General features: G+C 38.6%; 1 protein-coding gene across 3 annotated transcripts in view; it reads left to right on the forward strand.

Annotated features, from left to right (window-relative positions):
• The window catches only part of Abi3bp (ABI family member 3 binding protein), a 211,150-nt gene that overhangs the window by 119,570 nt on the left and 66,407 nt on the right, over window positions 1–25,173 (forward strand). Inside the window, exons 16-21 of one of the 3 annotated variants that reach the window (XM_055594593.1) lie at window positions 445–519; window positions 1,023–1,097; window positions 1,985–2,050; window positions 7,302–7,343; window positions 9,293–9,376; window positions 11,247–11,309. The exons of the other annotated variants lie outside the window; for them this stretch is intronic. Coding sequence (XP_055450568.1) covers window positions 445–519; window positions 1,023–1,097; window positions 1,985–2,050; window positions 7,302–7,343; window positions 9,293–9,376; window positions 11,247–11,309 — 405 coding nt within the window. The remainder of the gene's footprint in view (window positions 1–444; window positions 520–1,022; window positions 1,098–1,984; window positions 2,051–7,301; window positions 7,344–9,292; window positions 9,377–11,246; window positions 11,310–25,173) is intronic. 3 annotated transcript variants of the gene reach the window in all.

Below are 25,173 nucleotides of genomic sequence, written 5' to 3' on the forward strand. Positions count from 1 at the left end.
TTCTTCTTCTTCTTCTTCTTCTTCTTCTTCTTCTTCTTCTTCTTCTTTTTGGTATGTGTAGTATTATCTCAGCATTATTCATAAGGTAAGCAAAGATAAAGAATTTTAAATAGTAGAAAATAAGAAAAGTAATAAAACTGAATCCTCATAGTAGGTTCCATTAGCAATTATGAAACATGGAAAGAAACTAGAAAAAAAGCAATTGAAAATAAGTCGAATGTGCAAAGCTGTTTTATTGTGAGTTTTGGTATTTCAGTGATATATGTTTTGCAGAGTGAGGCTGTCTTCAATTCCTATTGAATCACTGGCTTAAATATAAGCTTGCAGGCCCTCAATTGTCTTTGACATTTTTCTTTTATGAGACATTACTTCTTACTCATGAGTTTGTATTTTATCCCTAGGAACTTCTATTGCCTTTATAAATGTTGACATTTATTCCAACAGCAACAAGTGATCCTATTCTGGACTCTGTCCCACCTAAAACATCTAGAACTCCTGAACAGCCAAGGGCAACACTGGGTAATGTTTTTAACAGAGACTTTGTGCTTTGTTTTCCATTAAAAGTTCCATAACCCATGGGGATGCCTTTCTTCCAAAAATGACCATTTCATCTAATCATTTACATCTTTTCTATTTCTGAACACAGATTAATGATATATTTTATAAGACATCTTTTATGTATCTCATACTAAATGAATAACAAAAAAAAAAAAAGATTTCCAATCTTAAAGTTGTGAAAACTTTCGGAAACTGCATGGGCATCTTTGTCTCCTGCATCATCTCTTGCTGTGTGCTTATGGCTTGCGTTAGCTCATTTTCACGGACAAGGTCTGCCTGGACTGAGCCGTGATCATTCGGGCTTCCCCCCTGCTTTACAGTGTCATCCATCAGCTGCAGGACAACGTGCATCGCTTTTTATCCTTGTAGCATGCACATTATGCCATCTGAAAGCATGTTGAAATTCCTAAAATACCTCATTTTAACTGAGATCGCTTGGGGGGATGGGGCGTTTGTGTTTCTAGCTCCAAGCCAAGCATCATTTGATTCACAAGGTGTGGAAATCTTCACCAGTCCTGAAGTGCGGCCTACAACAGCTGGTAACCAATGTTATTTGTGTAGTTGCATGCTTTGAAAGGCCAACTAAAGTGACAGAAAAGAACCAGTCACATCAACCTTTGAATGCTTTCCTTCTTTCTCTACCATGGGACTCCTCAAAAGCTGTTTTCTATAGTTAGCCTCATGATAAACCTCAAGGAATTTGTACAATCTTGATTCCTATATATTTGGAAAAGTAGTTTACTTGATTGCTTTAAACTTTGGTCAACCATAATAGTGTAGCAGAAACATAGGTGACAATTATTTTAAGTATGTTCCTTTCTGTTGAACACAGTAATAGTATTTAATCCATGATAGTTCAAAAAGAGTATCGAGTAGTCCTGCAGTCCTGGATATGCTTTAAAAAAAAGATGTGTGAAAGAGCTTGTGTTTTATATATAATATAAGAATATAATATAAAGAAAATTACTTAAACAATAGAGTTTATTAGTGTCTAGTGAAGGTATTTAAGAGCTGCAAGATAAAGATGTTCTGAACATCCCTGTTCTATAAATCCAAAATACCCTACTGTGCGCCTTCCCTCCTGCTAATGTTGATGTCAATATTATTCTTTGAGTGCTTACTTTATCTTACAATCTAAAGACCTCCAGCAAGCTCGGTTTCCAGTGAATTTATTTGAATAGTATTTTTCCTCAAGTAGAAATTTAATCTTTCCTTTATAGAAATGTAAGTCTTTGGGGGACCAGTATATAGGTAAGCTTATTGAGCATGTGCTCTGTAGAAAGCTCAGCACGAGCAGCTAAGGGGATAAGGAGAACTATGCAGTCGTTCCTGCATTCAGTAGGGTTGTGTGTTTATGTTTTCAGGCGTGATATGGCTGATCATTAAGAAATATCACTTATCAAAGATGTACTAATTTTTCTTTCAGCTCCCCAGCAAACTACGTCTATCCCTTCCACACCCAAACGACAACCCAGACCCAAAGTCAAGCCTGGTAAATGAATGTCTCTTCAACTATTCAGTTCACTTAAATCCAAATAGATCATTCTCATCTCCTTATAGTAAAAAGAAAATTATATTTTGTAGGAAATTTTGTTTGTTTGTTTTTACAAAATTTAAAAATATCTAATGGTAATACAAAAAGAAAACAGGGGTCCCCAGTAAAATGTTCTGGATTTGGGGGTAAGCTGAGGAACAGGTCCTGCCACCAGAGCTCACAGCAGGAAATAACTACCCCATTCTGGAAGTGTATCTGCACCGAAGAGTCTGATAGACCAGTGTCTACCACACTCTCATTTTGCCCTAGGGCAGTGGTTCTCAACCTGTGGGTAGTGACCCCATGGGAGTCAAATTATCTTTTTTACAGGGGTCACCTAAGACCATCAGAAAACACAGATGTTTATATTACAGTTGATAACAATATCAAAAATACAGTTGTGAAGTAGCAGCAAAGAATTTTATGGTTGCGGACTATCACAAAAAGTTGCAGCTTTAGGAATGTTGAGAAACATTACCATAAGGCATGCTGATGAAAAGAGGATGTGATTTTGGTCTTCAGGTTTCTCATAACACTGAGAATAATGATGAAAATAAAGCATGTATTTATATAAAAACTATAAAACTTAAGTCTGTAGTACTTGTGTGGAAGCTCCAAGAAAGATTGAGTTGAAGTGATGAGCCTTAAAATATGTAGTAGTCAGGTGGAGGAAAAAAGAAGGGAAAAAACATCTATCACAACCTGAGGGGGTTTGAGTAATTTATCAACTTTGGGGTGATGGTTTGCATTGCCTTATAGTGTACTCAGATACTTGCTCAGCAAACCCACTTACTCCACCTACATTTGTAATATAACAATTGTTTTCCAACTTACATTTTTTTGTGATGGTTTAGAAATTCTTTCCTTCGTATTTTGCTCAGTGCATACCTTAAGAGCGACTACTAAATATGGCAGGATTTTGAAAGGTCGCTCTGTTCCTTCTTGGAGGACATTTTACTATCTCCATATTAAGTTAACTTTCCCCTTCCCATCACCAGAAAGAATTACACGTCCCAGGACAAATGCTCCGAAATTTCTAAATGTCCTGAAGCTTCTCGAGACTGTATGTGTTACTTCATCTTGCCACAGGGGATGCAGAGCTCTGGCTCTATTGTAACCTGTCAGTAGCTGTTTGTTCTAATTGCTCATTGGAAAATGCTAGGTATCTCAGAGACTGCGTGAGTTCTATGGCTATTTTGGCTGTGAGTAGCTGGCCCCTGAGTTAAGAGATCTGAACTCAGATTCGGATGTTTTCTAGGGCCAGCACTTGGTAAGACGAGGCTGCTGTTTGTTGCTAGATCACTCACACACACACACACACACACACACACACACACACACACACACACACAGTTCTTGAGGATTTATGGAAAAACATCCTCAGGATCAACTTGGGAGTTCTTTGAAAAAGTAACTCTTCTGGTGTTATTGGATTTTCTTTGTGGTGTTTCAAATCATAGCATTATTCCTGTCAATCATAGGTTACTAACAGCACAACTTTCCCCCATTACCTAATAAATATGAAGTAAGAGTGAAAAATAATTAGACTGACTTAAAAGTGTAGATTAAAATTAATCTTGAGTAGTTACCTGAAAGTGCAAAGCTCTCTTCCATAAGTGGCTTTCTGTTCCTAGAGTGTGAAATATTCTTTTAATGGAATGTTTCCAAATCTTCCAAGATGATAGATTCGGGCCACTTAATTAGTTTTAGTATTAGATTCTTCTTTTGTGGTTTTTTTTATTCCAAAATTGAAACTTGTCAAGTATTTTGTTTATTTTTAACTCAGTAAAACACAACTAGCTTCCTGAAACTTCAATATCTCCTAGTCTAGAAGTGGTACCCAGTATGATAATTTCTCTGATCCTCATTTGTGGTGCTCTAAAAATAATACCGACAAATTGATTTATGTAAATTTTTTTGGTTCAAGAAGTTCTGATTTATATGTTAGTATCTGATGCAATCTTTCCATGGAAAGCGTGAAAACACAACCAGATGATCTCAGCACAGCCAGACCCTTTGGTATTATCATAGTGTTACTCTGATGTTTGTGGCGGATCATTATGTTCATGACTGTCACACAGAGAACACAGAAATAAGCCATGGGAGTGAGTGAGGGTCCCTTGTCTGTATTACAAAATACTTTCCAGTACCAAAGTTGATTGGAATTCTGGTGCACTGAATCACAGGCTTTCAGCTGGCAGAGCAGGCGGGAGTGGCTCCCTTCTTCTAAGACCCCCACTTGTTTGGAGTTCCTCAGTTCTTGGGTTGCAAGATCAGAAAGAGCTGTTTCTTTAATGTGCCAAGCCTTCTTAGTTGAGGGTGATTTTTGCACTCTGACTGCTGTTTACTTCTCAGGAGATTTTGTGGTGTTTTTTTTAAAGATGAGAAGGCTCTTTGGTAGAAAAGTAAACTTCTCTATGTTTCCCGAAAAGTGAAGTGGTCCACTTTGGAAGGATTGTGGAGCATATTGAATGATCCAATATTCACCTTTAAAAGTTTTTCTGGAACTTACACAGCGGTCTTGAATATTGACTTATAAAATTAGCTGTGGGGAACTGTGGCGGTTCTTACTGTCATTGCCATATAAATCTGAAACCTTTAGCTCTCGGGGGAATGCATTCCACACTCTGCTGTGTAAAGGATTCTCAACTCGCATTTCCACCATTGGCGTGTTTACACAGTGGAGATATTAAACCGAGAGGTTTTCTACTTAAGTGATCATGATTTATTTTCATGATGGCGTAGGGCAACAGAAGCAACTGCTAAGAAAAAGAATTTGTGTAGCACCCTTTGAAAAGATGGCTGTGTCTCCAGACAGAGGTGTCGGACTGAAGGAACTAGAATAGTGATTCTTTACCTCTGAGCCCAGGACCCTTTCAGAGGTCTAAAAACACTTTCACAGGGGTCACCCAAGACCATTGTAAATCACGATTCATAACCATAGCAACATTACAGTTCTGAAGTAGCAACAAAAATATTCTTATGGTTGAGGATCACCACAACATGAGGAAGTCTATTAAAGGCATTAAGAAGGTTGAGAACCACTGAAACAGAGGCTTGGACAAGTGTGTAAGTGACCCTGGTTGAGGTGGCCAAGTGAAGAGGCACAGTGTATAAAAATCAAGTGTCCTAGCAGTTTAAATGAAGAACTCTGATAGCTGTAGTAGTTGTAGTGGGGAGAGATTAATGTATTTGAGTTTTTAAAAATCATCCTCAGAGAGGCTTGGAATGAGAAAGTGACTGTTATATTCATGCTGCGTTCTGAGTGGGGCCATTAGCCAGCAGATGGAGAAAAGCGCTGTGTGTTTTCGTTAGCAAATTACTTTTCCTAAGTAATCATGTCTGTCAATTTCAAGATAAAGTTGAAAAGCATCAGAAGCTGCTATAAATATTGTTTGACATTTATACATAACTCACAATTTTAGAAATGAATTTAAGATGTTAAATTAGGAGGAGTTTTGTTACTCTTCAAAAGTTTTGAATAGATTTTTTTGTCATTTTGTTTTTGTTTTTTGTTTGTTTGTTTGTTTGTTTTTCTAGACAGGGTTTCTCTTGTATAGCCTTGACTGTCCTGGACTCTGTAGGCTAGGTGGGCCTTGAACTCACAGCAATCAGGAATGCTGGTGTGACAGGCATGTGCCACCACACCTGGCTGAATAGATACTTCTTAATTGGACATTTGAAAATATTTTTGCAGGGACTTTTACTTGTAAGCATGTGTGGTTTTGTCCCTTTGATTTCTAAACTTTCTCATATCCTGGCGTCCTCACTCTTTCCAGCTCACAGTCAGGATTACTGCTTGAAGTGGTTAACACTAACCTCATAATAAAGGGACATTGAGTGGCCTAAGACAGCAGAGAGTATGGGCCAGGTCCCCGCAAAGCATTTCCTTAGCCACAGACTTGGTGTTATTTGAGCTCTGGAGAAGGTTGCTGTTTTTAGCTGGGGTTCACAAGACCATGTAAACCACTAAGAACTTCTCAGTGTGGAGAATCCCCTGCCTTTCCCAGCTCTCCTCAAATGCCTGCTTTTCCATTTCACTTTCCATGTGAGATGCTTTTCCTTGATGGTTGAGTTAGTCAGTGAAGCTCCACATTTGTTTTTTACTTGTTTTATGTGCATAACCCAGCACATTTCTGAAAAACCAGAGCCGTCTCCTCTCTCCTAAGTCATCTGTCTGATTCAGTGAGAACGGTCACCCTCCTGCGTTACTCCGCAATGCGGTATCATACTTGGCTCTGAATTGCTATATTTTCTTTTTGGAGTTATAAAAGCAAAGTCATTTAGTTCCTAGAAAGTTACTATATGAAAACTTCTGTTGTCACTTCCCCCCAGCCCCCAGACACCTCTTGTTTCTTCAAAACCTGCCACTGTCTCTCGTTCAGAATGATCAGAGTTAACTCTAAACAAGGTACTCTCTGAGCTCTTTTACAGTCTTCTGAAAGCCAGTGAGTACCAAATCAATTAATTCTTTTCTATAAGAAATAAAAAAGTTTTCACTTTTTCCTGTGCTTGAAAAGTACAGCTGATTATAATTATCTTCTTGAAAGAATTTTTTTTTGAGCAGAATAAGACAAAAACCCCTAGAAAGATCCTGTTGTTCTTTTCCTCCCAAACATAAATAGATGTAACCAAACTACAGTCAGCATGAAATACTATAGTTTGTTCATGTCTCATTTGACCATGGGGGATGAGTTGGTATTTATCATGTTGTTTAAGTTATTAAGCAGTTCATGAATCCTGAGACGACACTTGGACACTTACTGGTTTGCAAACCAAATGGATTTTGTTTACAAACAGTATGTACTCATAACCACAGGGAGTACTATAGGGACAATTGCGACCCTTTTTACATTCAAGTTTTTTTAATCTTTTGTGAAAGAACATGAGGTCCAGTCAAGCTGGCTACCAATCAAAACTAACAGAACACAGGCATGGGAGATGGTGTGTTGCCTTCTTCTCACTTCCTAGGAAAGCCTTTGAGACAGCCATCAGACACTGGTAGTGAGAGCAAAGATCAGAAGCACAGTGAGAACTCTTAACTCCTTCACTGTGGTTTATACGATGGATCTGAGGCGAAGAAGCCTCAATCAGTATCCTAGGCTGGAAGAGTCATCAAGGAGTGAACATGTCTTGTGGGAAAGAGTGTTTAGTTGCTGCCTTCGGTGAACCTTCAGCACTGCCTTGACGTTACTTGCTCTCATTGCAGCCCCAGACCTGGAGATTCGGCCATCTGCACAGTCAACAAAGGGTAAAGCTGCTTTTTTGCATCACAGTGGAGGAATGGCCTGTATCACTTTCTGGGTTCAACTTTTGTCCTTCGATTTGGTTTACTTTAAAAATACTTAATTGTCCTTCAGATTCTTTTACAGCTGTTTTTGCAAGAATATCTGCCCTGTGCCTGGGCTTGGCTGAACAGAGGCTCTGGGACACCCATGGGAGTCACACTGACTTGGATGTGATATATTCAGGGAGATTTTCCTTAGCTGCTTCTAACCTGTTATTTCCAGTGGAGACTGCTGGCTTCCCCGGGCATAACTGTGCTTCCCTTTGGGAGATTTTTTTTTTCTCACTTTTCAAAACTCTAACATCTGCAGACTTTCTTGAAAAGCGAGATGATCATTCCAGATCTGAAAACTCTGATGTGTCACCAGATAATCCATTAAAAGGTGGGGGGAGGGCAAGAAAAAAGAGAAAATCACAACAAAGCTAACCATTATAGCTTTTTTCTTTAAAAAAGAAAACCAAACCAACCGAAGGAAAAAAAAACAAAACAAAACCTGTCATTAGCCATCCTAGCCAATTACCCACATTTTCCTTCACAACCAAAGCTCCTGGTTAGTGTATTCCACCACAGCCTCCAAAGGCCCATGTCTTTGCCCTTTTTCCATTCCTTTCTCCAAACTTTAGCTGGCTACATTTTTATTCATTTTGTCTAAAAACCACAGGAATTGATTTCAGTAGAAAAGGTTGCATCTCGTGTGGGTAAAAATTTCATCACTTATAATTTGCTCAAGCTAGTAGTTAAAAATTTAGTATATCCCACATTTAAGTCAATTTTACATTGGTTTTTCCTCTGACTTAATTTCCTCCTTAATGAGTTTGCATGTGGTTTCAGGACCCAGAGCCCTGAGAAAGGGTCAGTAATAACATGAGTTGGTCATTCAGTTACTAAGTGGGTGACTCCTTTCTTCTTTTCCTAATAGCATGGTGTCATTATTGGCAGATTTATATTCCTATAGTAATAATACACTAGTATCCATTTGTCTGTGTTCTTGGTTATTACTAAAAAATTTAAATCTTATACCTCTAGTCTATAAATATGTCTCATTTAAAAATGTTTCCCTTGATATAATTTCTAAATTCAAAGGTTTTTCTTTTTTTGTCTATTGTTTACATGTGGATGTCTCTAATGCTGAGTAGAAAACAATCTGCTGCTTTGAAATATTAAGCCAAATTTTAATTTTAGTTTTTTTTTTACTTTAAAAAAATTATTAGTTATTACAATTTATTCACTTTGTATCCCAGCTGTAGGCCCCTCTCCTGTCTCCTCCCAGTCCCACTCTCCCTCCCTCTTCCCATGTCTCTCCCCTAGTCCACTGATAGGGGAGGCCCTCCTCCCCTTCTATCTGACCCTAGTCTATCAGGTCTCAACAGGACTGGCTACATCATCTTCTTCTGTGCCCTGGCAAGGGTGCACTGTTTTTCAGAAACACTAAGAATTAGAATTTAACTTAATAAAGCTAAAGAAGCTTTAATTTTAATTAAAATTAAAACTTCTAAAGAATAGTCTTTCTCGTGTTCCTCCTGATATAGCTTCAAAACTTTTATGTTACCATCTCCTTTAAACTATACACTAATTTTGAAATTTTCAAAGTCTATCTCAAAGTGAAAGAATATGGAGATCTCTTGACTAATTTATACATCTTTAACCAAAAAGTTTAAAAAAAAAAAGGGAAGGAGGAAGGAAGAGAGGAGAGAGCAAGAAAGCGAGAGGGGAGAGAGAGAGAACAAAACAGCACCAAAAAAGCCCAAACTAAACTACATTTTGTATGACCGGATGATGATAGAAACTGGCAAAACAGAATGTGTCCAGATTGAATCAAAAAGCTTAAATACATGACTAAACTACAAGTAATATTTCCTCTGTTTGTAGCACTACTACCTTTTCTCTGCTAACTGAAAAATTTCTTTCTTTAGCTCCAAAAAAGACCAAACGACCAGGTCACCACCGCCCCCGTCCTAAATCCACACGTGGTCCAGAAGTACGGGAGTCCAAACCTGGTAAATGTGACATTTAGGGTTCTCATTACCATAGATGCAATGTTGTGGCTCCTGGTTTGTTACTCTTCCCCAACCCCAAACAGCTGGGCTTTAGGAAACAATATGGTTGATTTGTATATTGAGCGTCTGTATACTCATTCTCTACATTCATTTTATATATGATGCATCCTTTATTTGTGATTAGTAAGTGTGCAGTGCGAAAAGCTGGCCCTCTAAGTGGACTATTAAAGCAAGAATCCTTAGAGTCTGACAGCTGAGGTATGGGAAAGACAGAGGAAATAAATGGGAGGAAAGAAAAAAGAAAATTTCATTCAGAAATACACACATACACTTTGTGTATAGCTTCTGCCTTCAGGCACAATGTCACCTTCCTTAGGATATCACCCCCTGATAAAATTTCATGTCCCTGGTGCTTTGCTTCACTAGCTCTGGAACATGCCACTGTATGACAACTGGTCATTCTGCATCCTCTATTGCTTTCTTTTTCTTTTCATGATCTCCAACACAGGCATGACTGGGTCAATCTATCACACTATCAGCCATGCTTTCCTTTCATTTCCTGTGTGAGTGGGAAGAACCTGAAGACTGGAGAATCTTCCAGTGAAATTTGCTATATTCGTATTGGGAAGGTCTGTGGTCCTGGGCACAGCTTCCCGGTTCTCTGCTGAACCTCTGTCCTTCGGCCGCATGTCCTGATGTTCAGAGAGCCATCTGTTCTTCCTCACAGATGTCTGTAGTCATTCTGAACTAAACAAGTGGCATACATTTTTCCAGTTTCAAGGCTACAATTACTTTACTCATCAAGTGTATAAGACTCTGAAAAGCTACACATTTCTTTTTTTAACTTTTTTTATTTTTTATTAATTACACTTTATTCATTTTGTATCCCCCCATAAGCCCCTCCCTCCTCCCCTCCCAATCCCACCCTCCCTCCCCTTTCTGCATGCATGCCCCTCCCCAAGTCCACTGATAGGGGAGGTTCTCCTCTCCTTTCTGATCTTAGTCTATCAGTTCTCATCAAAAGTGGCTGCATTGTCCTCTTCTGTGGCCTGGTAAGGCTTCTCCCCCCTCAGGGGGAGGTGATCAAAGAACAGGCCAATCAGATTATGTCAGAGGCAGTCCCTCTTCCCATTACTAGGTAACCCACTTGGACACTGAACTGCCATGGGCTACATCTGTGAAGGGGTTCTAGATTATCTCCATGAATAGTCCTTGGTTGGAGTATGAGTCTCTGGGAAGTTCCCTGTGTTCAAATTTTCTGGTTCTGTTGCTCTCCTTGTGGAGTTCCTGTCCTCTCCAGCTCTTACTATTTTCCACTTCTTACACATTTCTATTGGAGAAGTTTTTTAGTATGTTTGGATACCATAGACTGATTATAGTCCTTGGTCCATTATAAAACTGGTGGTTGTCTTTGCAACTCACAATAAGTAAAAGTTCCAAGATGATTTCTATTATTTTAGTGGTAATATCGTGATTGTAATTGTTTCATTGTAACTTCTCTGAGTTCAGTTTGTCTCTCATCATTTTAAGAAATTCTGCAAATCAGTAGCCATGTGTCATCATTTCTGCGTTAATAGCAGATGTTTGTGGGTAATTTTCCAGGTTTCTTCTTGGGCAACTTTAAAATTCTTTATCTTTCTGTTTTGTACCAATTGAAAGCTATTAGCAAAGCATTGAAACTGATACACTTAGTCCTTCTTAAATATAAGTTGTATGATAGTACTCTTATTCAAAGACACATTTTAAGCATTTTCTTAAGATTGTTCTTCCATGCATTGTTTCTACACAGAGTGTTTCTCATCTTATATATCCTTAATTTTGACAGCCACTACCATGACTATTATGCTAATTTTAATACCTTTTCTTCTAGTTCCCAAACCACCCCAGAGGCCTACAGATACACGCAGGCCAGAGGTACCCCAAATCCAGCCTGGTAATTACCACTTTCAATGCCTTAGCATGGAAATGGGAAAAGAGTAAACAAGTAACATTGATTTCCACATCCATAGCTTAGCTGTGACACTAATTGCAGTGTACCTTTTTTTCTTCAGAATTAAAACCACCAAAGCAATTGCTTCCTAAACCCAAAGCCACACCTGACATGCCACCAACTAAAGCCGGTAAACACAATCCCAATTGTCCTAGCTTAACACATTTTTGTCATTGGGAATCCCATGGAAAGGGTTTATATATTCGACTAATTATAGAACAGAGCATTATCGTTTTGTTCTTCATGTTCTGAAGGTATTCACACTAGACATGAAATAAGAACGTTTTATATCTGACAGTCTTATAAATTCCATGTTTTGTAAAAGCATTTTCAGGCTTTTCTGAGCTTATAAGGAATAGAAGTTAGATTTTTTTTTTCTGTACCTGGGGCAATTTAATGTGATTTTGCTAGCTATGTTCAGATAGTACACACAAGAGGAGACATATGTTCCTCCTTAATAGGCACAATTGAAGAAAGGCTTGCCTGAGATGCCTGATGCCTGTTGATATTTTAAATGGTAATTAGTAAGTGGGTGGTTTTCTACCACATTAAAGAAAAAAAACTTTTATAACAGTTTTGAAAATTCTGTTTACAACTGAAAGTTTTTCCTAAGATTCTAATTAGTATAAAACTCTCATTTACTAAGAGATCTTCTCATTTTAAATAAGCCCATCAGGAAAGCAGTCTACATCAACCTGTGCTCCCAAATCTCTGAATTAAGTGTTATGAGTACTTAAGGTTGTGCTTTCTTCACCTATTTTTTTATGTTTGATGATGCAGCCTCTGAGCCAGTTACATTTGGAACCAAAGCCCCTTCTCTGGCCATAGGTAACAAAGCCTTCTTTACTCATACTTCCTTTGAGATCTCTTCTCTCTCTCATCATTTGTATGTTCAGTTTAATCATCATTCAAACTTTTTTAAAAAAAATATTTGTTTCTAGAAATTATTTGCTATTTTTGGGAGAGGCCATTTGAACATTGTGCTAGGCCTTCTTGCATCTTCTCAGCTTAAATAGCACTTGGCCGTTATATTTCCTTTGACCATCAGAGTCAAATAGATTGCTTGCAGCACTTGATACTGCCAAAAGCCAGATACAGCCACCCGTCTTTCAAAGCAGGAACTTTCGGAAGCCTCTTCCTGCTTATGGGAACAAATTGCAGGTTGGAGTTTGTGTGATGACCCTTCAATCCTTCCTTCCTTGATTCCACAATATTCAAATGCAAGTGGACCTTTCTGCTGAGAAATTCATCATGTGAAAAGTTCTAACAATGTCTTCATCATCTTGTCCCAGATTCTTCCATCACTGCTGTATAGTTAACTTGGATGCTGATCCCTGATGCATTTCAATCCAGCTTCATGCTTTGATTCTCCAAACAAGAGGGAGAATCAATCTCTATACCAATGCTTAGAGGACTTTAAGTTCTTTTTACTTCGAAGATATGAAAAACTTTCATTGTATGCAAATAATTTTAGAAGGTATGATATACATTTAGAACCATTAATTTTAATGGTGTGGCCATAAACTGAGTCTTTAAGGACAGCTATCCAAAATCAGGTTAGCCCAAGCCTCTCTGATGTGATATCAACGCATCATGAATCTGACTCCCTTTGGGTCTAGAAAGTCTTTGATGCTGGCAACTAACAATAAAGGTTTCAGAAAAACAAAAGCAATGTCATATTGCCTCTCTCTCTCTCTCTCTCTCCAGACCCAAACTCCAGACCCAAAATAGTTATATATATATAACTAAAATACTAAAAAATAACTCCGAAGAGACAATTTTTTTTTCTCCAGACTTGAGAGAGAGTCCGGAGAAGTCTTAGAAACCTTACATTCACACGTTCATCTTTCTTTAGTTCTGAAGTCACACAACCACAGTAACCACTTTGCTTTCTCCAGCTCCAAAAGGGCCACGACCAGTAACTCGTCGTCCACGTCCCAAACATAAAGCTACCCCCAGCCCAAAGACACCTCAGACTAAACCAGGTAAAGGTGGTTCTCGGCTCATGTAGCTCTTCACTGGATGTGACTGAGGTGTTAGTTACCCTTGTCGTTAAGCGTGAAGGCTAAGTCATCGGAAGCAGCTGCCACTAGCGTGATGCTCTGGCCAATCCCTGTGACTGTCTCATGCTACTTTTTTATTTTTAAATTTAATTTTGTTTATATTATTTATTTATTACAATTTATTCACTTTGTATCCCTGCTGCAGCCCCCTCCCTCATATCCTCCCAGTCTCACCCACCCTCTTTCTTCTCCCCCTATGGCCTTTCCCTAGTCCCCTGATAGGGGAGGACCTTCTCCCCCTTATATGTGACCTTAGCCTGTCAGGTCTCATCAAGGCTGGCTGCATCATCTTCCTCTGTGGCCTGGTAAGGCTGCACCCCACCCCTCCCTCAGGGGGAGGTGATCAAAGAACCAGCCACTGTGTTCATGAGGAATTCCTTGAAACCTGAGAATTTTATATGTTTTCCACTGACAGTTAATTATTTATTATTATCTATTTAGTGTATTTGATTCAAGAGTCAGACACTTTAAGAAATGCTACTTTAGCATTGTGGGCTATGTATTAGAGGTAATGGGTGGCTTAATTAAGCAAAGAAACAACTCTTACTCAGGCATCATGAATTGAAATAAAGAATAGGAGCAGGAGCAGGTCACCATTCAAAAGAATGGTTAAGCACATAATGAATCTTTCAGTAAAAAAAAAAATGCATATGTGAGCTAATATGTGTTATGTGGACTGGAGACTTTAAGCCATTATAGACTGACCAGCAACAATGGGTCTGAATCCTACAAATGGAGAGAAGGGTGCCTTGTATTGGGGGAAGGGAGGGTCACAATAGAAAGTTAGGAACTAGGAGTGTAATCTGAGTGAGAAGGGCGATATTTGCTTAGGTTGAACAATGATATAGTTTTTGGAAAGTCTACAAAGAAGATCACAGGTGCCCAACTTCAGTGACTGTTCTGAACCCTAGAGCCAGGACTTTTCTTTGTTGATAGTGAAGAGATGTAGTAACAAGTTCCAGGGACTACTGACACACACACACACACACACACACACACACACACACCGAGCACTGAAGCTCTTTCTTGCTTTTGCTCAAATGTAGGTCTTCATCTTTTCTCAAAGTAGACTCTCAACAAAATCAAGCATTGTCTCCTTTAGTTATCATTCACTGTCTCTGCCTAAATGTACCAATCATATTTACCATGACTCTGGGATTTGTTTTCCAACATAAAGGCTTTCAAACTATGCTTTCACATTAGTTTCTCATAATTGTTAAACATGATGTCATTACATGCAAAACATTTTTCTAAGCAGAGTTTTCTATCACATTATTTGCTAACATAAAAGCAATCAAAACTTATAGCTAATTCTGTAGATAAACAAGCAAAATTGCCATTGACTAGGTATGAATGCTAAGGATAAAGTCATGTATAAACATCTGTAGACTCTTAAACTGAAACATTTAAGTTTTTGGTATTGTTGTTGTTTTTTTTACTATATAACCACTGGCAGTCTGGTAAAGTTCATGTTTGGGAGAATTGGATGAGACTTTCTGATGTGTTTAACATTTCCTTGTTTTAAATTGCTTTGATCATTTCTCGCAGCAGACTTGGGACCTTTCACTCCTGAGCCATCTTTAGGTAATTATTTCTGTTCACTGTTGACCTCTGCCATGGCTGCTTAGTAGATGATGGTGGCATCCCCTGGTGGCACCCTGTTAAAGGACTCATCTCAGAGTATTGAAGTTTTCTTACTCTTTAGCAGAAAGGTACCATGACTTGATTCAAGACAGCTATCTGATCCAGGCTCTGCCTGCCTTGAAATTGTGTCACATCAAACTGAGTCTCTTTGAGTAGTTATGGCACCTGGCTCTCCTTTAGGCTTCTAATATAGCATCGGTGATGGCACAGCAAAACTGATCTGAGAAGTTTGCTTTCTTTATTTCAAGTTCTGCATAATTATTTTTTTGGCTCTGCTGTTGTTTCAATGACTTTTAAAACACTCTAGTAAGTCATCAAGTGCAGAACTTCTGCTGGCACAGGCATGTTAAATTGAAAGCATCCCTAGGTAGTAGGTTCTGAATTCACACCACTAGAGTTGAATATGGGTTGACAACCATTTTGGAGTTAGAGACATGTTCAAGAAAATAGGGTTCATTCCTAACTTACATTTATTGAATGTAATTATACCTATTATTTTATTAAAGAAATCTGTTAATATACTATAGGAAAAATTACAAACCCTAGTGAGAGGATTTCTTTTTTATTCTTTTTTCTTTTTTTAATTTTTTTTATTTTTTTATAATTAATTCATTTTATGTCCTGATTGTAACAGCCTCCCTCATCTCTACCTGGTTCCTCCCTCCCTCCTTCTCTCCCTCCCTCCTTCTTTCCCTTATCCCTTTTCCCTAGTCCACTGGAAGGGGGAGTCCTCCTCCCCTTCCATCTAGTGACAGGATTTCTGAGCTCAAACTATTAAAGTTTTTTTGTTTTGTTTTTAGCTTAGGCAGTGTACCTCATCCTAGGCATAGGTTACAGACTCATCAGCACCATGTTAATCCTAAATTCTCTTCCATCAGCTTCAACAACAAAAAAAGCCCGCCGTCCTCGTCCCAAACCTAAAAGCACACCCCATCCAGGAGGGCCTCAGACAATATTGGGTAAATATGTGGCCTGTCATTTATTCTCTGTTAGAGGCTATCCTACATAGATCCTTAGGGTAAAAACTCCTGGTTTGCAAAGAGAACACCACATGGCTAAACACCTTGATTCCTTCTTAAGAGTATTGTCTCTCAATGACCATTTTATTTATTTTTCTTACTCTCTGATCATATTCACATCTTAAAGATGAGACTGCTTTAGTATAGAATTGAACTAAAATGAACTGCTCAAATCTACTATGTTCTTTAAGCTAACATTTGCTCTCCTAAGCCACCTCTGTTCGTGGCTCTCAAGTAGGAGGTTTGTTTTATCTACCAATTAAAGGGTTTTTTTTTTGTATAAATAAAGTAACGCAGCATGTTCATGCAAGTGTAAGATAAGTAGAGCAACACATATGGTACATATTATGAGCTTTGTGAAATTTTATATAAGAAAATCTGTAAGATAATTAGTAAGAAATTAGCGCAGGATTTGAAGGTTGGGAGGATGAAGGAGTGAAGGCTACCACATGGATAATGTGTCAAACCTGACTTCCCAGGCTGAGGATAATGTATTGAGGCTCCGTCAGGTCTGTCAGATGGGCTCACAGAATGAATTAAAGGAACCGGGGGGGGGGGGCGCTGAAATCTTTAATTTTATCCTATGGGATTTAATGGCTCTCGCTTCTGCACAAGATCATTCTCTTTCTGTTCACTAGAAGTAAAGATAACTGGGCCCAATGATGACAAAAAACTAAGAAGTGGTTTTTCTTCTTGTTGAGTAACTGTTCTCTAAGGACTTCACCTCTTAGTGGGTGTAGTTCAGTTTCCTTATAGCTATGAACTAGCTACAGTGTGACCTCAACACTTCCTAACATTTCCCTTCACCTCCATCTCACCCTATATACTGTTTCTCTCTGCCTGGTGCTGGTGAATCATATGTCTAGCACATACTCGAGAGGATATAAATACAAACCTTATGTCTGTAATGACACAAGTGTTAATGAACGAACCACTGGAATCAACATAGAATCTGCAAGCTGTGTTATGTTTACGTTCAACTATCCAACTGCTCATTGCAGCTGGCATTGGATGTATGTTCTGATTTTTTTTTCTTTTATAAAAGTTCTGGGTATCTTCCCACCTTTTTCTGATGATGATTCAGATTTTCTATATAGTTCCTCATGGTAGTCAAAATTGGATAATTACCTAGTAGTGAGATCCTAGAGTTCTAGAAACAGATGCTCAACTAAGTCCCAAGACTGTAACTAATATCTGAATCAAATAAGTATATAGTGATTCTCCGGAGAAGCATTCCAAGAAAAAATATATATCATTTTCTCCAGAGTTAAGAACATTAAAAATAATGTTGTAGCCAGAGAAACCTTGTTTTTACTGGTAAGATGAATTTGCCAACATTCCATGCATTCATAAAGTCTCTTTGGTTTCTTTTATTCTTTTGTTCAGTTCCTGCTACAAGCCTTGAACCAGTTATTAGAACTGAGGTTCCAGAGATGACATTAGGTAATTACATACCACATCCTTCTACATCTGCATTTCCCACCCATTTTATTACCTTCATAACCACTGCTTCACAAAGCTTCTACATCTTCTGGCCATTCAACTGTTTACTATGTTTGAGTGTTTAAAAAATGTCCTGTTTATATGAGAACCAACTTACTGAAAAAGCACACAATGTTCATCTATGTGTATAGACTCCTTATCACACCTTAGATTTGTCCTATCTCTGCTTCTGCATATATCATGTTTATCACATCCATATTTTTGTTATGGTATGCCCATCTTTGTCCATGTCTACATAGGAACCTCTGCACCCATCTAGGCCGAGTCAATTTATGCAGCTCCTATGATGTGATAGGTGGTTGGGGTTTTTTTGTTTTGTTTTGTTTTGTTTTGTTTTTTTTTGAAGCTGTATATTTCTGCCTTTTCACCATCTGCATGGTTTTATTTTGTTTTTGCCATCTTAGAGAATGATAAAACTTTGCTTTGATGAGCATGAAGACAAAAAATGTATTCACGGATGATCAGTTAAAATTATTGAGACTATCATTAGCACGGGGCCACCTACACCTACACACACTGTAACTCTGCAAGGGTTTGGAGCATTTCTTTACTCGGAGATCCTTATGAGAAGCTATAGGAAATGTTCTTGATAAATAAATTCATGTTTCTTCATGAGTTTTGTTTTTCAAAGAAATGCAAGTGATGTAAGAAACCACAATATCAAAACAGGGACACATATTCCAAAGCTCGAAAGGGAAATTCTTTTGAAACTTGAAACTTTAAGAAGTATATTCCTAGCCAGTTTCTAAAATCCAAAATACTGTATTAACCTGAGATTTTCTTCCTTCAGCTCCCAAACTTCCTCAACAACCAGACTATCCACATCCCAAACCTAAAACCACAAGGAGTCCCGCGGCACCTCAGACAGAACTGGGTAAATGTATAGGGCCTGGGTTATGAATTCTGGAAGCCCATCCAATTGGGTCTCCCAGAAAGTATGATGGCAACTGAGGGTCAGTAGCTCAGCCAAGGGAGAAGGGGAGGTGAGTCCTTAGGCTCTGTCTGCTAGGATATTTTTTCCCTGCAATGGTGGTTCTTCTTACAGTGCTAGTCATTGTGAAGTGTTCAGAGTAAACAATGAGAGAACAAGTATATGCTTGGACTAGTAGGGGTTGATATAGTTACTGTCAAGTCCTGTAGGCATCAGGTCAGACAGCAGTCAGTGTTTTCTATATGGTTCTAGAGAGTAGGAACTTCAGGCTCTGTAGAGCATGTGGCTCTGCAGCACGTTGTTGTTGTTTGTTTTCCCCGAGGGTTTATAAAGGTAAAAGTAATTTCTGCAGGGACGATATCCTTTGGGGGAGGACAATGGAGAAGTTCAGAAGAGGCAGAGTGTACAGGAGAGCCAGTGAAAGGAAGCATCCTCTTATGGAAAAAGATAAGGCATACAGGAACTGCATGATTTTAATGAGCCTCCTGCAACTAATGGCCTACAGGACACACTGAAAAGTTGTAAACATTGTACTTAGGAGCTTAGAGTACATCAGAGAATCTACCAATGGCCAAACTTTCTTTGGGTGTTGGACAGGGATGCCTCGCTATGCCACAGGCAGAGGGGCAGCCCCTTGTAATATTCTCTCAAGTACTGAAGTTGGGACCTTCTCAGTGAGGTGGGTTTGGTCTAGACAAAAATTCACTATGACAAAATGACTACTTACAAAGGAGAAATTTATCTAATACAAAATACTCCATTGTTCCCATTTCAGTGGCACATTACAGGCTCTGTGGTAAAGGCTGATTCATTGTATCACCTCATGGCGTGGTACTGTGGTGATTACATGTGTTCATCTAGAAAGTGGAAAATTAGAAAGTTAGTTAGAAAATTTCAGATCAGGAGCAGAGATAACTGGATTAGCCAGATTTTTTTCTTTTATATTTATCCTCTCTGGAGAACTTAAAGGATCACAGAGAACCTACCAAGCTGTGCAAGCTGTCTCAGGCCACCTTCTAACTTGAGATCTTACCACTAGGTCCCACAATCCAAAGGTACCACTGCCTTCTAACATGAGTTTAACCATGTACTTATAGACCGGGCCTCTGAGAACACAAGCCATATTCAAACCACAGCTATCTATCTGGTACATTAAATAGGCTTAAACATTAGAGAATGAAGACAACTTGAAGTCACTTGACATAAACTTTGTAGGCCAGTACCTACAAAGTTTTTGGTTCCGCTCTAAGAAATGAGCTGTCATCTAAGAGCAGAGATACTGTATTCTTTTAGTTCAGAGAGTTAATTAGCCACACAGCTTAGTGTTTCAGACAGGTTTCTATCCAGCTAGAGTGCTTTTCAAAGAGATATCATAGGTTTTTATAAGTTTTAATGTTTAGAGTGAGCTTTTTTGCTTATTTTGTCTTTGTTACTTTTGGCTAGTTCCTACTCCAGTCTTTGAACCAGTTACTCCTTTAAAAGAGGAAGCAGTGACAACAATAGGTAATGATCCTCCTGACTCTCAACAAATGCTTTCTCTGTTCATTGTCAATTTAATCCCATTTGCCACCCAATTATATTCTTCACTTTATTCAAATTGAGCAGCCTTAGACATACCCACCCTTTGTTTGTTAGATGCACAGGAAGCCATGGCATAGATCTTGGTCTGCCTCATAACTTGATTTAAGGTATTTGCAGGTTGCTTTATGATTTTTGTTCAGCCAAAATTCTTTGTTAAGACCAGTTTTATGTATCTTTGGTGTGTCTGTCTCTGATTTGTGCAAGCAAAGCTACAGCAGGGAAGTTTCTTTTATTGGTTAATATGTGGGCAATGTGACTTAGTAGATTGAGTAGAATATGATCAATGTGATTTAGTAGGTTAAATATCAGATTAATATCTTTAACTAGTAAACTCCATCCTTGAGTTATATTGTAGTTTTCTCCTTCCCCGCCATAACTTAGAAGATTCTCAGCCATTTCAGCCCAATCATATAATTTTTGGAGAATTTTTTAAAAATACTAATATTGACTTTCTGAACTAATAATTTCTGGTATAGTGATATTCCCTCCAAAGTACCTTCAATAACAAAACTAAAATAGCACAGTATGAGGTGCAGCTTTCATACATTGCCTGGAACTCAAGAAAATTTACCAAGCTTTGAAGTACCTAAAGATTTTATTTAAATTTTTGGTAATATGCTGAACCATAACTTTAAAATAACTCCAGCTTGCCCTTTTTAATTTTCAAAAATGTGTGAAAGAGCTAGGTCTCCTAGATAAACAAAGGGTCCTCGGTTCAAAGAGTCTGAGAGCCACCAATGGCTGCAAATATCATGTTGTTACAGGTTTCCCCTACAGAGGGGACTCCCAAGAGGCTGTTAGACACTAAAGGCTGGCAAGACCTTTGCAATTAGAAGAGGCACATCTAATCTTTCATGTAACTAGGAGTGGTGGGAAAATATTTTACCTCTCAGTTTGGAAGCTAATGAAATCATGAGAGGCTCGTTTTGGAATGGCTGCTTGTGTATTTCTTCAGAACTTTTTATGCAGTTATATTTTCATGAACCTGGTAGATGTTTCCTTTTCAGTGTTCAAAAAACACAAGTTAGCTCTCTATATTCTTACAAAACATCAAGCACATGTAAGGGCTTGGATAAAGATGTCCTGAAGTTTTCCCTGTTACAGTCAGACATGAGGAATGGCTTGTCTGTAGCATTAGAAATAAGAGCAAAGATGATGCCTGTCTGGGAGAGCAGTGCTAGCTACAGTTTGGCTAGTCTGAACAGAAAGACTGGTATTTGCCTTGAGTTTTACTAGGACAGCCATTGTGTAATGTTACAGACTGGCTTCTTAACAGTGGTCTATTTTTACAGCTCTGGAAGCAACAAGTCAAAGACTAAAGTGCTTCCAGGTCTGTTTTTCCTGAAGCCTCTCCTTGGCTCATAAGTGGCTGCCTTGCTATATTCTCACATGGCCTTTTGCCTATGTACACTCATACCGACTGTCTCTTCGAATAAGGACATTTGACAAATTGGAGAGCACTGACCTACGATCTTTTAGTTAAATCTTTAAACATTTTATATGTGTATGATATGTACATATGTATATATGCACACACGTAGATGCACACACATATTCCAGATGTAGTGTTATGCTAACGGGCTCATTTTGAAGTAAATGTTGTATCTATTCATACATGTTTTTCAAATGCTCATATTTGTTATTTCAGTTCCTATTGCAGACCTTGAACCTGTTACAGACCTTGTACCTGTTACATACCTTGAAACACTTGTTACTTTTAGAACTGAGGCCCCTGGGACAACACTAGGTAACAGTGTCACTTGCCAAGTGCTTCTATTGCTCATTGTATAATCCACTAAGTTTACGTCCCCGTGAGGTGGCCTTACCACCTTTCTGAGAAAGTACCCATCATCTTTTGCCATCTGCTACAGAGTTCAAAGCATCTTACAGACATGCTTCCTGTCGTGTTCATGAGAGCTAAGTATGATCTTAGTTTAAACACTATGAGCTACTTGGTATACTTGAAAGTGCTCTGTTGTCTTGTGTATCACAGAACAGTGTTCTGTGTTACAACTGAATTTTAACCACAGTGGAATGACTGCTTATTAATAGCATCTACTCCTACGCTCCTTGGTCCACTTACATTTCTAGACCTGTTTTTGAAAACGGTTGTACAGTATGCTTGTTTCTTTGGTGATGTGATTTAAGTAACAATACGTATATAATGGTATATGTAAGTAATGATGATTTAAGTGATGATATATTTTACTATAATCTGATAAATTGGAGATGACCCCTCTGAAATGTTAAATTATAGGTCTCTATCTTAATATGACCCAAATCTCCCCAACCCTTCATTAAATGATTCTGTCTCAGTCATTTTCTGCAAAGTGGAGGTCTATGTTTTTCTCCAAATGACTATGAGTCTTCTTGCATTTGAATGGCCAACTCAGCCGTGAACAGCAATTTATGCCAAATCATCATCAATGACAAAAAGACATGCTTGTTTAAAAGGGGTAAAAATTGCAAACTAAAAGAACAATCTCCTGCAACTTTAGGAAATCTGGGAGCTGTTGAAGGGTTGCATTTCAGTATCCAGGGCCGTAAGTCCAAAGTAACGTAAGGCTTTTCTTTCTTCAGCTAGCAAAGTATCACAAAGAACACGTCGTCCACGACCCAGACCTAAAGCCACATTGAGCCCTCAGGCACCTCAGACAAAATCTGGTAAATTGGGAGTTATAGGGCTTTTGGGTGAGCCTGGTGGTATGTCCCATCAGAGACTCAAAATAATGCTGGTGGCAGGCACTAGCTGCTGTTAAGCTTCCGAGTCTGAGGCCATAAAGCAGCATCGATCACTTCTCTGTTGGTGTTTTAAGGAAAATATGGGTGGGTGAGACCTCACAGGAGCCAGAATGCCTATTCTTTTTATGTAAGGCCCTTTATTGCAACTTTGTATTTAGTAAATCTCACACTATGCCTCTGTATTCAGATCTTAATGGTGAAATGACACTAGCAAACCCAGTATATTTAGTTCAAGTAAATACATTGTAAGTCCTTTGCATATTCCCAGACTCACATTTGCAATCATAAATAATAGGCGCAATGGAGAACGTTTTCTGTTTTGTTTTTTGTTTGTTTGTTTTTTGGCTTCTTTTACTTCTTACACAGTAAAACTGAGGCCATGCTGCGCAATGTACCCACAAAGTAACAATCTGGAATCTAGAAAAAGACATTCAGCTTGGTTGGGTTTTGGATGTTGGGTTCACTACAGGATGTTGTTCAATGGAGAAAAAAGAAATAGAGGGATTAGACATACGTACAAGTCGGCCAGAAATACAGTGCAAGTGGACTGTAGCTGTCCCTCACTCTGGTTGTTGATGATTCTAGATTGGGAAGGGTCCATCACACCAACGGAAGGAGAACTATGAGGATTTGGCTCAGAGCTGGTGGGATTCAGAGACACCGCATCACACACAGACTCTGATTTCCACCTTTTATGCTCATGGGGAAGACATCCTACATTGGGTGTTAGACTAGTAGTCACCTTTGTGATGCTTTTATGGCTTGTACAGAGGTGTCAAATTCCACAGGATTGGCAAGAGCAACACATGCCACGTAATGCTTAAATTTATATGTTTCAAACTTGTATTGCTTACTTAAACATAACAACTCATGTTATGCTTTTTGGCTTAATTTTCTAAGGATGTGTTAAGTAAATGCATTAAAATAGTCTCTATTGTAGTATTTTCTGTATTGGCTAGAATTCACTTATTAAGATCCTTGCAGAATGTCATTCTGACTTCTTTACTCAGAATAGTTACAACAACCATCGTGACAAAAGTTTAGCAAACTCTTAAAAAAATTCTTTCAGATACGGGGCAGTTGATAGTCTAGTTATATATATGTTATGTGTAAATGTTGTAGTTCAAATATGCATTTTGAAATCTCTTTGGCTTGTTGTGTTGTTTTTGGCCAGTTCCTGCTGTAGTCCTGGAACCTGTCACTCTTACGTCTGAGGCCCCAGTGACAACACTAGGTAATGCTGCCAAGCTGTTCTTATAACAGGTGTTCTCCTTGTCGCCACGTCGAAGCTTTCATCTCACTTCATGGGGCAACTGGGTCATTCTTTGTGGTCACTGAGTTATCGTCCTAAAAATTGTGCAGGCTTTATAATTATCCGTCACACGTGAAACTTCTTTGGGCCATTTATCTGCCATGTTATCTACCTGAAGTTGCTTCCTGTTTTGTTGGAGGGGGCTTTTGCTACAGCTGTGTTATAAACATGTCACAAGTCTCAACTACATAAAAAAACCGTTAGCAACTTCATGGTGCCCAAAGGGCCTGTGGCACATTTACATTACACTTTTTTCTGTTGCCACAATATTTTGTCGTTTTGTGTCTACTTAATGAGTTTTATTTTGATAATTATACAGATAACATACCATAGATTTGAAAGATTAAATCATAGATAGTGAAAATGTCCACTATCCATTCAAATTTAGGGATGATTCCTATTCATTTTAGTTCCACCAACTACCTTATAAAACTTAGCTAATAATTACTAGATTTTATTCCTGTAATTAAATGGTAACTTTTTTCTTCATAGAAGTTCTTATTATTGAAAAATAAAAACCCTAAATAATGAATATGTGAAAACCAACAAGCTATCATCTTTTTACCTTCCATAGCTTCCTGCGTCAGAAATAATGAAAATATAGAGTAATTTAATAATGTCTTCCTTTAGCTCCCAAAAGATCACAACAAAAACATCGTCCACGTCCCAAACCAAAGCCTATACCGAGTCCTGAAGTGCCTGAGTCCAAGCCAGGTAAAGCATATGTGTCAGGTTTAAAAAACTTCAGTAGTCTGACCAAGCGGGGCCATGTGCGTTTTCTGAGTGATTGCGAATAGTCGGTGTATCCCAATGAGAGCAAGGAAGCATTTCTCGAAGGGGGGGGGGGGACTGGAGCTCCACGGCACAGATGTTAAGCAAACAAGGCTGATTGAGGGATTGAGGGAAGTTTGTGGGCAATTGGATTCCCACTGCTTCCAGGGTGCAACCTTCTCAAGCATCATGCCTGTGTGTGTGTGTGTGTGTGTGTGTGTGTGTGTGTGTGTGTGTGTGT

The sequence above is a fragment of the Psammomys obesus genome, unplaced genomic scaffold (assembly GCF_907164565.1).
Source record: "Psammomys obesus unplaced genomic scaffold, mPsaObe1.curated_primary_1811, whole genome shotgun sequence".
NCBI lineage: Eukaryota > Metazoa > Chordata > Mammalia > Rodentia > Muridae > Psammomys > Psammomys obesus.